This window comes from Gymnoscopelus braueri, assembly GCF_963280865.1.
Source record: "Gymnoscopelus braueri genome assembly, chromosome: 10".
Classification (NCBI taxonomy): domain Eukaryota; kingdom Metazoa; phylum Chordata; class Actinopteri; order Myctophiformes; family Myctophidae; genus Gymnoscopelus; species Gymnoscopelus braueri.
Genome location: NC_137611.1, coordinates 45,000,410 through 45,016,463, shown reverse-complemented (window position 1 = coordinate 45,016,463; position 16,054 = coordinate 45,000,410). Strand labels below are relative to the sequence as shown.

At 42.4% G+C, this 16,054-nt stretch overlaps 3 protein-coding genes across 3 annotated transcripts in view; all 3 read right to left on the bottom strand.

Moving 5' to 3' along the window:
• Positions 1-9,327, bottom strand: part of LOC308093112 (tubulin alpha-1B chain-like) — a gene marked incomplete at its 5' end in the record, with an annotated part of 213,967 nt that extends 204,640 nt beyond the window's left edge. The window contains one exon of the mRNA XM_080439333.1: positions 9,317-9,327. The remainder of the gene's footprint in view (positions 1-9,316) is intronic.
• Positions 3,772-5,664, bottom strand: LOC308093609 (protein mono-ADP-ribosyltransferase PARP8-like; the record flags this gene model as incomplete). The annotated part of the gene is made up of 1 exon (XM_080439941.1): positions 3,772-5,664. The coding sequence occupies one exon, from the start codon at positions 5,662-5,664 to the stop codon at positions 3,772-3,774; it is 1,893 nt and encodes a 630-aa protein (XP_080296067.1).
• Positions 9,328-10,293: 966 nt separating the features above from the next.
• Positions 10,294-12,189, bottom strand: LOC308093608 (protein mono-ADP-ribosyltransferase PARP8-like; the record flags this gene model as incomplete). The annotated part of the gene is made up of 1 exon (XM_080439940.1): positions 10,294-12,189. One exon carries the CDS (start codon positions 12,187-12,189, stop codon positions 10,294-10,296), a length of 1,896 nt encoding a protein of 631 aa, XP_080296066.1.
• Positions 12,190-16,054: the final 3,865 nt, after the last annotated feature.

Sequence of the window (16,054 nt, the reverse complement as noted above, 5' to 3'; positions counted from 1 at the left end):
TAATGAAATAATCACTTTTTAGGGGTGCTGGGTTGAAAACGATCATAGAGAAAAAGAATAGAACTCTGCGCACTCGCAGGAACGTCGTTTTGAGCCTGGGCTCTTATTTCCATATTTTTTACTTTTTGCGTGTTTTTGCGTAAATTAATGCTCTACTTGATCACACTACAGCGTGGCACAAAAGTATCAAAAATAGCATGTTTTGAGCTTGTCGATCAAAAATAGCAGATCGACAAGCACGTTTTGAGCTTGCTATTGCTATTTTTGCTATTCTTGAATTTGACTCCAGTTTTGGACATATGAGGTTTCCACCCGACAGAGACAATCATGAGTGTGCGCGGGTTCTATAGACCAACCAGATCAGAACGTTTGAATGTTTGTAAACAAACAAGTATTTCCAGGGAATGTCTATGGACATTTTCACGATATAACATAAAGTGTCCACTTAAACCTGTGGATATTTATAACAAAATAATATATTTCTAATAGTCAATAACAATATGGTAAGTGTCCTGTTCTTCCAGAAATAAGGTTACTGAATAATACTGCTCCAATACGACGCTGCCGATGTTATCTAACCCGGATTTTTGGTTGTAGCGATGTCATGATCATTCGGCTTATTATTTTTATAATTTTTCTCTACATACAGTACATATATATATATTAGGAATGCACAAAACTTTGGCTGATATCTAATAACCTTATTAAATGACATGGTCAAATCAATTAATACCGATACTTATAGAGCGTGCCAACGCGTCGTCACCACGGGGGGGGGGGGGGGGGTGGTCGTGGCATAGTAGCGCAGACATGTTTGTTTTGGGCAATGTTAAGTCAACCTGGTTTATACCCCTCAAAGATGTCCGCTGCTACCAAAAGACACTTGTTGACGCCCTCTTCAGGATTTTTGGCACGCTCTATATTGAAATACAAGTTTCCAGTGATAATGGACGACGATCAGACAGCCTACATAGGAGAGAGGTGGAGAACCTGACACAGTGATGCCAGAACAACCCAACTCTCAACATCGACAAGACCACAGAGCCGACCGTGGAGTACAGGAAGGCAGAGAGCACACTCCCATCTACATAGAGGCGTAATAGGCTCTATACACAGCAGCCATATTAGAAAAAAATTGGACCTCTTCCTTGCTTCCTTCACAGGTGTTACCAATGATACTAATGAAGGCTCTGTCCCATTCAGTGGAGCACAGTGGTTCTCAAACTGTTTTAATTTCAAGGACCCCCATAACTCTGAGAGTGTACAAATGGAACCAAATGGACCCTTATGGGTCCATTTGGTTCCATTTGTACACTCTCAGAGTCACACACCAGTAAGGGGCCATTTGAACCTCCTCAAGGAACCATGAGGGTCCCTGGACCACATTGACTCTGTTTGACCAGAATGGAACAGAGCCTTCATTAGTATCATTAACAAGTGAATGAAGTAAAGCAGAGGCCCAATGTCTTTACTAGAGTTCGGGCCGCTACATGTCCCTCACACCTACGTCACACCGCCAATCCGAAGTCATAATGTTGGGGACTTTGTCAGAGTACCCGTCGTACCTGTCTGTCTGTGTCCCTTTTGCGCCCATATATGGAGATCTCTGTATGTGTCTGTCTACCTGTGTCTCTTATGCCCATATATGGATATTTCTGTATCTGTCAGTCCTTGTCCATTTTATGCCCATATATGGAGATCCCTGATGTCATTAGTATATATGCCCATGCCCATTTATGGGCATAGCAGTCGGATCTGTGGCTCTGGACAACCGGATCTCCCATTATATGCCTATACAGTATATGGGCAAATCAGGTTTGTTTTTGGTTATGTCTGAGTCATAGTGACTTAGTGACATGCCTATATATGGGCGTATTGGGTTTGTCTATGGTTATGTCAGATTAATTGAATACATAGGACCACAATGTGCTGTTTTACATTTCTGACTAATAAAGTATAGACAGGAGTGAGTCAAAAACAAAAACAAAACACTGGGAGCAAAAACAGTAACACAGTAGAGCAGGAATGCACTCAAAGATACTAGGAATAACTGGCTAGAAGCATTACCGCACGGAGACTGTGAAAACGACCTAGCAGAGGTGAGAATACCAGGGCTTTTATACTGTGGAGGTTGATGGGAAGAAGGCCGGCAGGTGAGTGAGACGAGATGCCCAGAGACAGGTGCGCCAATGTGGAAAGCCAGGAACCAAGCCTACGCCCACACATAGATGCACACAGGACACTGGCAGGGACGGTGACAGAGATGACTGACAATAGTGACAGTCATAGATGACTGAGAGCTATTGGTGGAAAAAGTACTCAAATTCTTAACTTAAGTAAAAGTATCAATACTGCAATATAGAAATACTCTGTTACAAATAAAAGTCCAGAATTAAAAATGGACTTGAGTAAAAGTACAAAAGTATTGGCATCAAAATGTACTTAAAGGGATACTCACCCAAAATATTACTTATTTTCAATCAATTGCACACCCCATGAAGCAATTCTTTGTTTGTTTTTGTCGCGTTCCCGAGCCAATAATTTGATGACCGGCGGAAAGATACTAATGTCTCCGGTAGGAGACTCAAAGTTGACACTTTGAGTCTTTTCAAGTAAAGAACAAATACCTCAAAATTGTACTTGAGTACAGTATTCAAGTATTTAAGAGATCCACATGATGTTCAAGGTCCACAGGACAGTCACACAGTTATTATACCTTGTCTTGTTTTGTATTTTTTTTTTTAAAGCAGTTTTAAAACATATAAAGCAATAAACAGCAAACAAAAACAAAGATAATCCGTAGAACCTCTATTTTATGACCACCATGACATTAAAACAAATACAAAAGTGTCATTCTAATAATAATACTCGACTATTTTGTTTGAGTGGACAAGTAACATACCATTAACTACACTACAGTAATGAACAGGCATCTTTGTAAACCATTTGCAGTTCTAATAATAATCACATCAATCACATCATGTAAAAAAATAGTTTTATTTGTTTTTATTTGAAATCAGCTACTTAGGGCAGTGGTTCTAAAAGTGGGGTCTGGGGACCCCAAGGATCCTTGAAGGGGTTACAGGGGGTAACCTGAGCAAAATGATTGATAGTTAGGAATGACATGGCCACTTCCAGGTTTGTAACTCTGAAACTTTCAGAAACTTTAACTCTGGGACTTAAATCAAGATTCTGACCTCACTTGTGTATAAAAAAGCAGCAGCATGCTCCAAACGACACAGAGGAGAAAAAAAGAGTATAACACAACCTTTCAGTGTACAGAAAGTACTCTTGGTAAACAAGATCAGGTTGTGCCTTTTCTTAAACACAAATTACCTTGTTTGATAATGCCCCTTAACTACAAGCAAAGTTCTAAGATTTTAAGCATGTCACTAACTTCAGAACAGTATGTATTTCTGTACCTGATTAGGCAGGCACTATTGCTTCTTTAACTGCAGTATCATTTCTTTATATGTTTTTGACTTGCACACTGTTCATATACCACACATGTTATATATGAACATAGGAGAAAAAAAAGGTTTCTTACCACAAATTCCTTTATTTCGATTTTTTTTTGGGGGGGGAAGGTGGGGGAGGGTCATATGTTTTGAAAATTTAAGTGGTTTTCCCCACCGTATTTCAGAAACCATAAGCGTTTAGTTGATTTTTCAATGCTTTTCAATGCTTTTCTAAATAATTACCGGCTCAAAAAGCCAGCTCGTCTCAGGGCGGGTGTGGTGAAGGAGGCAGCGGTATGGCACGAGGACACGATCATGACTTGGTCGTCAGGTGTCGACTGGTGACGATTTTAAGGATCATCTGGTAGGTGCCAGAGTTTTGAGTGTTGATTTTCGGGTCACCCCCCTGCCCATCTTCGTAGACGAAGAAAAACCTGGTACAGACATGGTCAGCGTTGGGAGCCACCCAAATATCTCCATGCTTGTGCAAGTCAGGAGAAGTGACCACCTCACATAAGGCAATGCACTTCAGATTACTACTACGCAAGAACCTTTTCCCATTCGTCTGTGCTGTACCTTCGTCCTTCGAAGTAGCTTTTTCTTGCCTATTATTGTAAATCCCTGAGTAGTTAAAGGATATGGTTGACAAGGGGCTGATATATATCCCAGACCCATAGGCGGCACCATTCACCTGAAGTTTGGTGTTGGAAGCCACAACCAGTCCGTTCCTCAGAATAGAGTGCCAGTTCTCGATGTGTGATCCATGAAAAGCAAAGGTGCTGCCAAATTCTTGTTTGGCAGCTCTGAAGATGGTTTCTTTTGCGGGCGAACTGCTAAGCAATAGGAACTGATGTGGCGTGTGCATTACCTCCAGTTGTTTGTTTGCTGGAAGTTTGGCGATGTATGACCGGTTACTGGATATCACCCATTGTAGCACTGGGAGAGACAACTTGTCAACCTTGTCCATTTTTTCCTTCATCTCTGAGTGAGGAATCTGGGTCAATTCTTCGATACGTGGAAGGCTTTCAAGTGATTTTGTCACTCGTTGATAGTCCTTGTTCTTCGGGTCAATAGCCAGTTTCTGTGGATCTTCCGGATCGACCACAGAGGGATATGGGTCAAAAATGACTTCTTTCCTGTGTGATGCCAGTGCGGCCCGAGCCATGGACACCAACAGATCCACAACCTGAGCTCCAGTTGCGATCACATCAGTTACTTTATTCATCACCCCTAAGGTTTGGAAGGCAAAGATGCACAGCTCCCCCTCACACACATAGGGCCTGAGCATTGGTCCGTTTATGAACACATGAGGTTTGTCACAGATCACGCAGAATTCATTCAGAACCGGAATCCTCTGCTCTGCGTACTCTATTGCTTGGACAAGAAAACCTCTGTTTCTGGTTGGCACAGGATTGGACTTGGGGTCGAGGTTGAACTTGCTTGGCGCTGTTGGAGCTGTAAGGCATGGGGCCTTCCCTTTGCTGCTCTCTTGCTCCCACTGTTCGGTGACAAACGTCTGCATGATCTTTTTCAGCTGATGTCCCAGACCAAACCTGTCTTTAAGTTTTGATACTTGGTAGACATCAACCTTCGGGACTGCCCCATTCAGGTATTGCGTCAGTGAGCAGTTAAGCTGTATTGTTACAGGCTCCAGACGGATCACGCCCCACGCCAATGCAGTTTCCTCGTCTAGGAAACTGACGTCAACGAACAGATCAATGTCCACGTCATCAAATCCACTGTATTCCCTGAGAGATGCTCCGTGGGATCCTTTCAAATCCCTCACTGCTTGCAGGTCTGCCTCCAGCTGCGGATGTTTGAGGATCTCACTTTCTCCCTCAGAATCTTCAGAGTAAGAGTCATTATCCCCATCAGAATGTTCCTCTGGTGCATTACGGCACTGATTTGTCTCTCCCGCGTCGTTGTTCAGCCTCATCTCTGCTGCAATTCGATGGAAAATAACAGGAATCGGATCACTTGTGATTAAAACGTCGTCAACATTTTCCGAGTTGGACACATAGGTGTTGTCTGGGTAATCATCAGAGACGTTCACGGAATAAGAAATCCCCTTGGAGCCCTGGGAGTACGTAAATGTGAAGGTGGTGTCGGAGTATCTGAAATTGGTGAAAAGGCTCTCGTTTTCCGCCTTGCACCGTTGAATAACAACATCAACGTCTTTTTGTATTCTCTCTCGCCTTGAACACATCCTTGCGTTAAATAAAATAATAATAAATGTTTAGTGGTTCATTGAACGCTGTTTTCACAGAGGACTGGAAGCAAAACTAAATAACCATCTTATAAATACTCGTGACGTGGGCTGCCCATGATGCTGATGTGTCAGCCGGCTCCTTATATGGAGTTCTGTGATGTCAGACCAGCAACAGCAGTAACCATGACAACCCGGACCTGGATGACAAGAAAGCCTTTTCTACGTCAGTGCAGTGACATGAATGAATGCCACGTCCCCATTGTGGCGGGTTTTCCCCTTGTGGAATGTCCCGTACGTACGTCACACACGAATATCCACTTCCTGAAAGTGGTTCCTGTGTAGTTACAAGTGGTGGAAAAAGTACTCAATTGCTTTACTTAAGTAAAAGTATCAATACTGCAATGTAGAAATACTCAGTTTCAAGTAAAAGTCCGGAATTCAAAATTCACTTGAGTAAAAGTACAAAAGTACTGGTATCAAAATGTACTTAAAGTACCAAAAGTAAAAGTACTAAAATGTTTGAAAATAGCAGATCTACAAGCTCACAACGCGTTGCGATGCGACGCGTTGTGAGCTTGTAGATCGGCTATTTTCAAATAGCCTAGGTATAAAAAAAAGGCTAGAGTGGTTTTCAGTTTTAAAATGTAATAATGTATATCTGCAAAGTAACTAGTAACTAAAGTTTTCAAATAATTGTAGTGGAGTAAAAGCAAAATATTTGCCTCAGAGATGTAGTGGAGTAGAAGTAAAAGTATTGAAAATTGGAACAGTACTTAACTAAATGTACTTAGTTACTTTCCACCACTGGTAGTTACTGTGGGCTGCACAGTCAGGCAACATTATGTTTCTGTAAACTCTGGGTGCGGTGCCTGGTGTGAAGACTATGGATCGGCGGTGAGCCGGTCTCATGTACTACGACCTCATATTGATGACATCATATGATCATTCTTTAATGCCCATATATGGGCATAAAATGTACAGAGACAGATAGATAGAGATCTCCATATATGGGCATAAAAGGGACACAGATAGACGGACGGACGGACGGACACAACGGGTAAACAGGTATTGCATAACCAGAGGGGCATGCATTCCCAAAGGGCATCGGCCTAGTTTACACCCGTTGGGAACAATGCAGCCCCTCTGAATGTGCAACACCCGTTGAACCCGTTGTCGGAGTACCCATTGTACCCATCTCTCTGTGCCCCTTTTATGCCCGTATTATGGAGATCTCTTTATCTATCTGGCTGCATGCCTCTGTACCTTTTATGCCCATATATAGAGATCTCTGTATCTGTCTGTGTCCATATATGGAGATCCTTGATGACATCAATATGATGTCATAGTACTACTGACATCAGTCGGTCGGCTCACACAGATATTCCATGCTTTGTTCATGGATCTTCTAATATTGAGATCTGTTTCTGGACTTAACTGCCTCGGGTCCCCGGAAATATGTAGGCGAGTTTGAAGTCGGCCGGTCAGAGATGTAATCTCCATAAATGCCCATATAATGCCTGATGGGCGCACACACACACACACACACACACACACACACACACACACACAATATATGAACATATATGCCCATATATATGCATGTTGGTTGGATAGGCGCTTCTGGACAACCGCCGACTTCATCGATCGCACTTCATCGGGTCCTCGGCAATACACACGTCAATCAGGTTGATTGGTCAGAGGGTCGGACCGTGCCCCCCTCCAGTTATGCAATACCCATCGTACCCATTGTCAGAGTTTCCTTTGCACCTGTCTGTCTGTCTGTCTGTGACTTTTATGCCCAATAAATGGAGATATCTCTATCCGTCTGTCTGTTTGTGTCCCTTTTATACCCATATATGGAGATCTTTGTAGCTTTCTGTCCCTGTCCCTTTCATTTTCTTCTCTAGACAAAAACTGAAATCAATAAACATAATAATCCAACTGCTGGTCTTTTCATTAATACCAGCAGAAAACGTAACTGCAGATGAAGTTGTTAACTAGGGCGGCCGGGGATTCCCAAACCTTTCAGCCCAAGACCCAAAAGAAAAATGCGGTGTCTTCCCGGGACCCAAACATACACAAATATATTATATCGTTGCTGTCGAGCAGAAACCTCTTATCTCTGTATTTTAACGTTTTATATATTTTTCTTAAATCAACCGTTAAATCAACCGTTGCCGTTTTTGAATTTGAATCCTGAAAAGTTTTGGACATATGAGATTTCCTCATATAGCCAACTTACAAGCTTAAAATGTGTTCTGAGCTTGTAGATTGGCTATTTAAAGGGATTGTTGGCAACATTAAGCCTAAATTTGAAAAATATGTCTATATATATATTTTGCATTTTTTCCCCTCTATCAGCCACTATATAATGATGCTGGGGTGTTTTCCTGCATTGAAACACAGTCCTCTTTCTGAAATCCGTATTTCCCTACTGTTTATGTTTGTGTCGGGCCGTAAATTAACGCACACATGTGCGCATCCGTGCGCGTCCGTGTCCGTGTGAACTTTACTTACTTTTCAGATAGCGTTTGGATAGAATTTAGTTGTTTAACTTCATATATGTGGTCAATTTGTCATGCCTATTTAAAAATAAAATTTCGGAGAACCGGCAGGGGCGGGCAGTTCTGCGAATTGTATCCGAATAAAGGAACCCATATTCGGCATGGCCCGTTTAGAAGTCTCCTTAACTCTATGGAACTCCTCCCTGCGTCACCCCCTGGTGGTCGGGGAAACGAACTGCTGGAGTTTTTTTCTTTGTTTATCTCTGAATCGCCTACAATCCCTTTAATCTTTGAAAATGTATGGAAATTTCTTTTATTTTTTGAAAATTTCTGAAAATGTTTTTTTTATCTTTTAAAATAACTATACAGGTCCCCGTCAGGCACTGGCCTACTCGGTAACAATGCAAGTTGGGAACGATGCAAATAGGGAATAGCAGTGGCGGCCATTTTGTGGTGCCACAGATAGAAAAGCCATTAATTTTCCCATTAGATTTACGAAAATATTTATATAAATTATTTTAAGCCTGGAACCAAGCCATCCAGGCTCCTGATGAATCATGACCAGAAAACATTTAATTCTGTGTCAAAACATATTTGAATATTTAATTATATTTTACAATACTTAATAAATCTGAATTTTAGATCTGAATTTTATTAATGTCATTGTTTTTATTATTATTATTTGTAATTATTTTTAAATATTTTTTAATCAATGTTGCACTTTGAGATTTGGTTCAAATATAAAGTGAGTTACAAATAAAATGTATTATTATTATTATTATTATTATTATTATTATTAAATACCCTTTTTACCCTTTTCAAATGTTTTGACACAGAATCAAATGTTTTATGGTCATGCATTGCCTGCTTAGTTGACCGGGGTCCAAACTTTATACTTGGTCCTTGTTTCTTTCCCTTTACAGCATACACCAAATGTTGAAAGCTGAAAAAAGCCAATCTGCAAGCTCACAGTAGGCTACATTGTGTTGTGATGCTTTATGAGCTTTTACATCTGCTATTTTTGCCGATGTTCGCCTATTATGAATGCCCGGAATAAGGGTGTTAGGGTTCATGGGGTTAAAGGCTAAACAGGGTGAGTAACTGATAGGAGCATAGAGTATTCCCTTAAGTGGTTAATGCAGAACTGTAACTTCCTGCATTGACATTTTTCATTTAGCTTTTTTTATTTGGTCATGCAGTCCATTTAAATACACATCTAGACCTTATTATTGATCCTGCAGGGGAATTCAGTTTCAGCTTCACCCAGCTGATGGCTGCTCAGACGGTCATAGTACTCAGGGGGATGTTTTTTTTATTCTCCCTTATTCTCTCTTGCCTTGACCACATCCTCACAAAATTAAACAAAACCCCTGCCGGAATGAACTCGTTAGCTTTCTTCTTCCTCTTCCTCCTTCCCGAAACAATTATATGCAGTCTTAACGTTTATAAGCCAGGTAGGATGGAATGCTACTGCACTTTCTCTTTCACCTGCTTATTTATACGGCGCAGTCAGTGACCTCAGTTCCATGGTGATATTGAAGATTCATTTACATGCTCCTATTAGTCTGAAGGTAGGCTAGTAAGGCTACACAATTACTTAGCAACTAACTCAGTGGTTCTCCACCTTTTCAGGTTTTCGACCCCCCAAAATAATCATATTTGAACTGGGGACCCTGACAAGCCCTTGGAATTGTAGGAATTAAGGCATTACATTTAGTTTGACACGGTTCCATAGATAAATATTGTGAAAATAGCCGATATACAAGCTCCAAACTTCTCGCGTCACGGGGCGTTGAGTTCAGCTATTGTAGTTCAGCTATTTTCAAAATGCTTGCCAGTTTCTTACATTAATTGACGATGTGGCCAATGTTTCACCAGTTTTTATAGTATAGTTTGTTGATTACTTTTGATGCAATATTTTCCACTTTTATTTAGGTATTAGGTATTAAAAGTCCTTAAATTGTCACTTTACTGTCATCTGGGGACGCCCCCCAAATCATGAGGTGTGCCAAGGGGTCCCGACCCACAGGTTGAGAACCACTGACCTAACTCAGCCGTTTTGGTTTCCGAGCCTGATTTGGTGAAGGGGGCAAGAGACAGCGGTATGACATGAGGACAACATTCATTCTTTGGTCGCCAGGTGTCTACTGGTGACCACATTACGGATCTTATGGTAGATGCCACGAGTAGTTTGCGTGTTGATCATCGGGTCTTTCCCCTTCCCGTCCTCATAAATGCAGAAGAACCTGGTGCAGACATGCTCGGCGTTTGAACAGACCCAAATGTCTCCCCCATGCTTATGCACGGCAGCAGAAGTGATCACTTCGCACACGGCAATGCACTTCAGATTACGAGTACGCAAGAAATGCAGTCCTTTTTTCCCTGTCGTCTGTGCTGTAGTTGCGTACTTGTTATCAGTTTGTTGCATACCATAAGCGCCGATCCCTGAGAAAGAAAAGGGTATGTTTGACGAGGGGCTAAGATATATCCCGTTCCCTTCGGAGTTGCCGTGCAGCTGGAATTTGGTGTTGGACGCAATGACCAGTCCTCTCCTCAGAATAGAGTGCCAGTTCTCAATGTTTGATCCATGGAAAACAAAGGTGCTGCCGTGGATTTTTCTGGCCTCTCTGAAGGCGTTCTCTTTGGCAGGGGAACTGCAAAGCAGTAGGAACTGATGTGGTGTGTGCATGAAATCCAGTTGTTTGTCAGCTGGCAGTTTGGAAATGTATGACCTGTTACTGGATATCACCCATTGTAGCACTGGGAGAGACAACTTGTCAACCTTGTCCATTTTCTCCTTCATCTCTGCGTGAGGGATCTCTAGCAATTCTGCAATAGGTGGAAGGTTGTCAATGGCTTTCAGCACTCGTGGATAGTCCTTTTTCTTTGGGTCTAAAGCCAGTCGCAGTGGATCTTCCGGATCGACCACAGAGGGATACGGGTCAAAAATGACGTCTCTCCTGTTTGATTCCAGTGCAGCCCGAGCCATGGACAACAACAGATCCACTACCAGAGCTCCAGTTGAGATTACATCGGCTACTTTATTCATCAACCCCAGGGTTTGGAAGGCAAAGACACACAGCTCCCTCTCACACACATAGGGCCTGAGCATGGGTCCGTTTAGGAACACATGAGTTTCGTCACAGATCACGCAGAATTCGTTCAAAAGAGGAATCCTCTGCTCTGCGTACTCTATTACCTGGACAAGAAAACCTCTGTTATTGGTCGGCACGGATTTGACAGGATCGTACGAGGGTTTGAGGTTGCATTTGACACTGGTAGAGGTGGCGAGCCATGGAGCATCCCCTTTGTGCTCTTGCTCCCACAGTTCGGTGACAAACGTCTGCATGATCTTTTTCAGCTGAGGTCCCAGACCAAACCTGTCTTTAAGTTTTGATCCTTGGTAAACATCAACCTTCGGGACTGTCCCATGCAGGTATTGCGTCAGTGAGCAGCTAATCCGTATTGTTACAGGCTCCCGACGGATCACGCCCCACGCCAATGCAGTTTCCTCGTCTAGGAAACCAACGTCAACATGCAGATCAATGTCCACCTCATCGACATATTCATTGAGAAATACTGGATACTTCAAATCCCTCACCGCCTGGAGGTCAGCCTCCAGCTGCGGATTTCTGTGGACCTCATCGTCAGAATGTTCCTCACGACGATCTTCGTCAGAGTCATTATCCCCATCAGAATCTCCTGGTGCATTATTGCACAGGTACGTCTCTCTCGCGTCATTCTTCAGCTCTGCTGCAATTCGATGGAGAATAACAGGAACCGGATCACTCGTGAGTAAAACATCATCAGCATTGTCCGTGTTCGACACACAGGTGTTGTCCGGATAATCTTCTGAGACGTTCACGAAATAGGAAATCCCTTTGGAGCCCTGGGTGACCGTAAACCTGAAGATTGAGTCGGCGTATCCGAAATCAGAGAAAAGGCTCTCCTTGTCCGCCTTACACTGTTGAATAACAACATCGACGTCTTTTTGGATTCTCTCTTGCCTTGAACACATCCTCACAAAATAACAAAAACCCTGCTGGAATGGACTTGTTTTTTTTCTTCCTTCCTTCGTCCTTTCTCTTATCAAAACTTTATATTATGGGGCAGTCAGAGGACCTCATATATTCCTTCACAGGGCCTTTCACCAAGGACTGAAAGCAAAGCGTCGTGACTTTCTATTTCACTTGCTTATATACAGTATATGCTGACGTAGTGTGACGTCAGACACACAACCGTCAGTGCAGCTTCAAGCACAGACGCTGCATCCCATATACGGATGTGAGGATCCCTGCATTAAAAGGAATATATATATTCAAAATAGCCACCAGCAGTTGATCTAATCTACCTAACCCACCCTTGTCACGGTCCGCGCCTCGGACCGTGGACTTGACTTTATTATTTAGACCTTGAATGCCCTTATATGGTCATGGACACTTTAGGCCGGTTAGGCCGACGTTTATTATTTAGACCTTGAATGCCTTATATGGTCGTGGACACTTTAGGCCGGTTAGGCCTAAAGTGCATACTGCATTCTGTATTCTGCTTACTGTATGTTTCTGAATACTTCACGTTTTGATTGTATATTTGTATAGGTGGTTACTGTTGCCTTCTGCCCTGATGTTGTGTACCTTATTTTGTAGTCTTGTTTCCTGTCTGCCTTGTTATCGCTTCCTGTCTTGTCTCACCAGTCTGTATTAGTTATGTTCTCCACCTGTGTCCTGTTGTGCCCCAGCCAATCCCTGTGCTGATTTGTCTTGTGTTCACCTGTGTCCAGTTAACCCTGTGTCTATATATATTCCCCTGTTTGTTCAGTTCCCTGTCAGGTCGTCATTTAGTGTCAAGTGAGTTGTACTGTGTGTGTCTGTATTTTGAGTCCTTTAGTGTTAGTGTGTTGTTCTGTACTTAGGCTGAAAGCCATCGGTATTTTCTGTTCCTGTTTTGCCATCCCCATTTTATGGGTTGCCTAGTTTGGTTAATAAACCTAAACCTTTGAACTCTATCATTGCTGTCTGTCGTACTGCATTTGGGTCCTCCGAACTCGCACCCTGACAACCCTCTGGCAACAGTTTTTGTCCTAGGAGGCTGAAATGTTGCAGGAAGGTCAAGGGTGTGAGTGGTAAGGTGTGTGTGTGTGTGTGTGTGTTCATGTTAATTGCCTAAAAAGGGGCATTGCAATGGGAGTGGCCTATGGCAAAAACATGCATAACTTCCAAGTAGATTCACAGAATTGCACAAGATGTTGTGGAATGGTTGATTATGACCTAAAGAACAGCTTGGTAACTGTTAATGTCAATTGCTAAAATAGGGATGTGGCAGTGAGTGTGGCCTATGGGGCAGCATAGCTCAAAATGTCAAAACAATCATTTGTTTTGTTATAAAAGAACCAAATATTATATTTGGAACAAAACTAGATATTGGGCCATTGCAGATTGTATTTCTAACCAGCCAGGTGCCATGCCATTAGTCCAATGTTGTTCCAACAGTACACATTATAACTAACCCTAACCTCGCTCTAATTTAACATTACATTGAGCAGACATCTTTCCTAAATGCTTTCTGCACACTTGCTGTCTGATCTTCATGGAGCACATCATATTGTCTTCCCATGAACTTGGTATGATTTAATGCCACCATGATATAATAATGTTAATATATATCGTAATATATCATATAATAATGAAATGACCAAATACTTTACATAGAGTATGCATTTGTTGAAGTATTTTATTTGGTTCTCAGGTTTACTGGGATTTATGTCCATTTTTGGTTCCGATGGGATAGGAAAGCTTGCTTGCCAACCTCTGGTGGACATTTTGAAAAATACCTGGCATGGCAACCAGGGTTTTGCCATTTTGCCAAATGGCATGAACATTTACTGAGCTGTTCTTTTGGTCATAACCAACCATTCCACAAAATCTTCTGCAAATCTGTGAATCTACTTGTATTGCACGTTTTTGCAGCCTCCTAGGACAAAAACTGTAGCCACAAGAGGGTGGGTTAGGAAGATTAGACCAACCGGCCATTTTGCAAAATGTATGATGCCCCAAGAACCAGTTTTGTTCCCAATATATCTATCAACACATCTGCCAAATTTGTCTCTTCTATCACAAAATGAACGATTGGTCTGATATCTTGAGCTATGCCGCCCCACTATAGCGAAAACCTTTCGTCACCTCAACAGCTTCTATCCAAAAGTAAAAAAGAAAAGAAAAAACAATTCTGTGTGTTTGTTTGACATGAAATTTGTATCAATTATTGATGTTCTATTGTGTTGTTATCTCCGCCAGGCTGAAATGGTAGCACAAGAACATGCTGCTTCATGTTTTGGCCTATAATTCTTGAACCGTAGGTCATACAATCAAACGACCTGGATTCCTTGGTTCAGTTGCAATAGGCCACACTCATTTCCGTCGGAAAATACTTTCTGCAAAACACACTTTTTGATACGATTTTGTCCACAGCTCACACAAATGGGTACACATTCTATCTGGAGTCATGTGATCAAGCTGTATCAGTCAGATGTGTCAAATTGCTTGTTGATGATTGGCAAAAAAAATTGGCTTGCGGGTACAGCCCGTTTTACACAAAATGCCACAAATCTTGAGCGCAGCATCCAATCTGCCTCAGATTTGAATCACACGTCGAGGGGCCTTTAAACAATGCAGAGCCAAAAGTGATTTCATGTCGCTTTTGGGGGCCACAAGTTCTACAAATGTCATAGTTTGTTGCAGAAACAAAATTTTTCCCCTCTAAATTACCGCTTTCACTTCTGCCCATAGGAGGTGCCAAAAACGGTTGCGCCATCTGTTGTACAAACTATTTCCCCCTTCCTCTTGTCCTGATGGCTGCATCTCACGACAACCCAGCCTGGTGGAGATCTGCGCTCTAAGGAGCGTACCTTTCTAGTTGCTGTAGTAATACAAACTCTGGTCAACCATTTGTTGCCTAGCAAAAACATTTCAAATTCTAAGCACCAATATTATTTCAATGTTATGCTGTATTAGCTGCTGGCTGTATGAATAGTAATTTTGAGGTAATCCTCCTCCTTCATTATTTCATTTACTCTTTGTAAAGCACCAGTTCCATTGGCAGCTAAATAGGTCCAGAGCATAATACTACCAGCACCATGCTTGACGGGAGCGTACTCAAGTTCCCTCAGCCCTATGTTCCCTCAGCCCTATGTTCCCTCAGCCCTATGTTCACTCAGCCCTATGTTCCCTCCTATGTTCCCTCAGCCCTATGTTCCCTCAGCCCTATGTTCACTCAGCCCTATATGTTCCCTCAGATTGGTAAAATGGGGTAATTTAATAATGTTTTTTTTTGCTCCTGTCTGTCATGAGATATTTTTTTGCAAGATACCTAAAAAAGTGTTAGACATATTTTTAACATGGGTCATGGAACCAGGGCAGGAATTTCACGGCGGCCACGACATGGCCGTCGTTGCCCCTCTCATTGGCCGTGTGCCCCTCGAATAAACATGCCTTCACGGCCACAGTGGCCGTGTTGCCCCAGCTGCGCCCAGCAACTGATTTCACAGTTTTTCCTCTGCGCGATTTTCCTGTCAATACTTTTTTTTTTTAGACACCAGTCCCTTTGGTTGAGCTCCGCAGCTACAACATGCACAGTGGTAGGTAGGTTTGATTTTGAGCCTAGTATGAACCGTCGGAATCCCGCAACACAGTGTAAGGGCGGCTTCACACTGGGTTCGTTTGCATTCGAACCGTTTCCAAGTACGAATGCTGGCAGGCATTCACATTGGCCAAGATCCTAGCGCACCAGAGTACACTTGCATATATACCCCCGATCCTATAGGTTGCGGCATGCACATAGTGTTTCTTCTGTGGACACAGACGTCATCAACTATGCGACAATGTTTG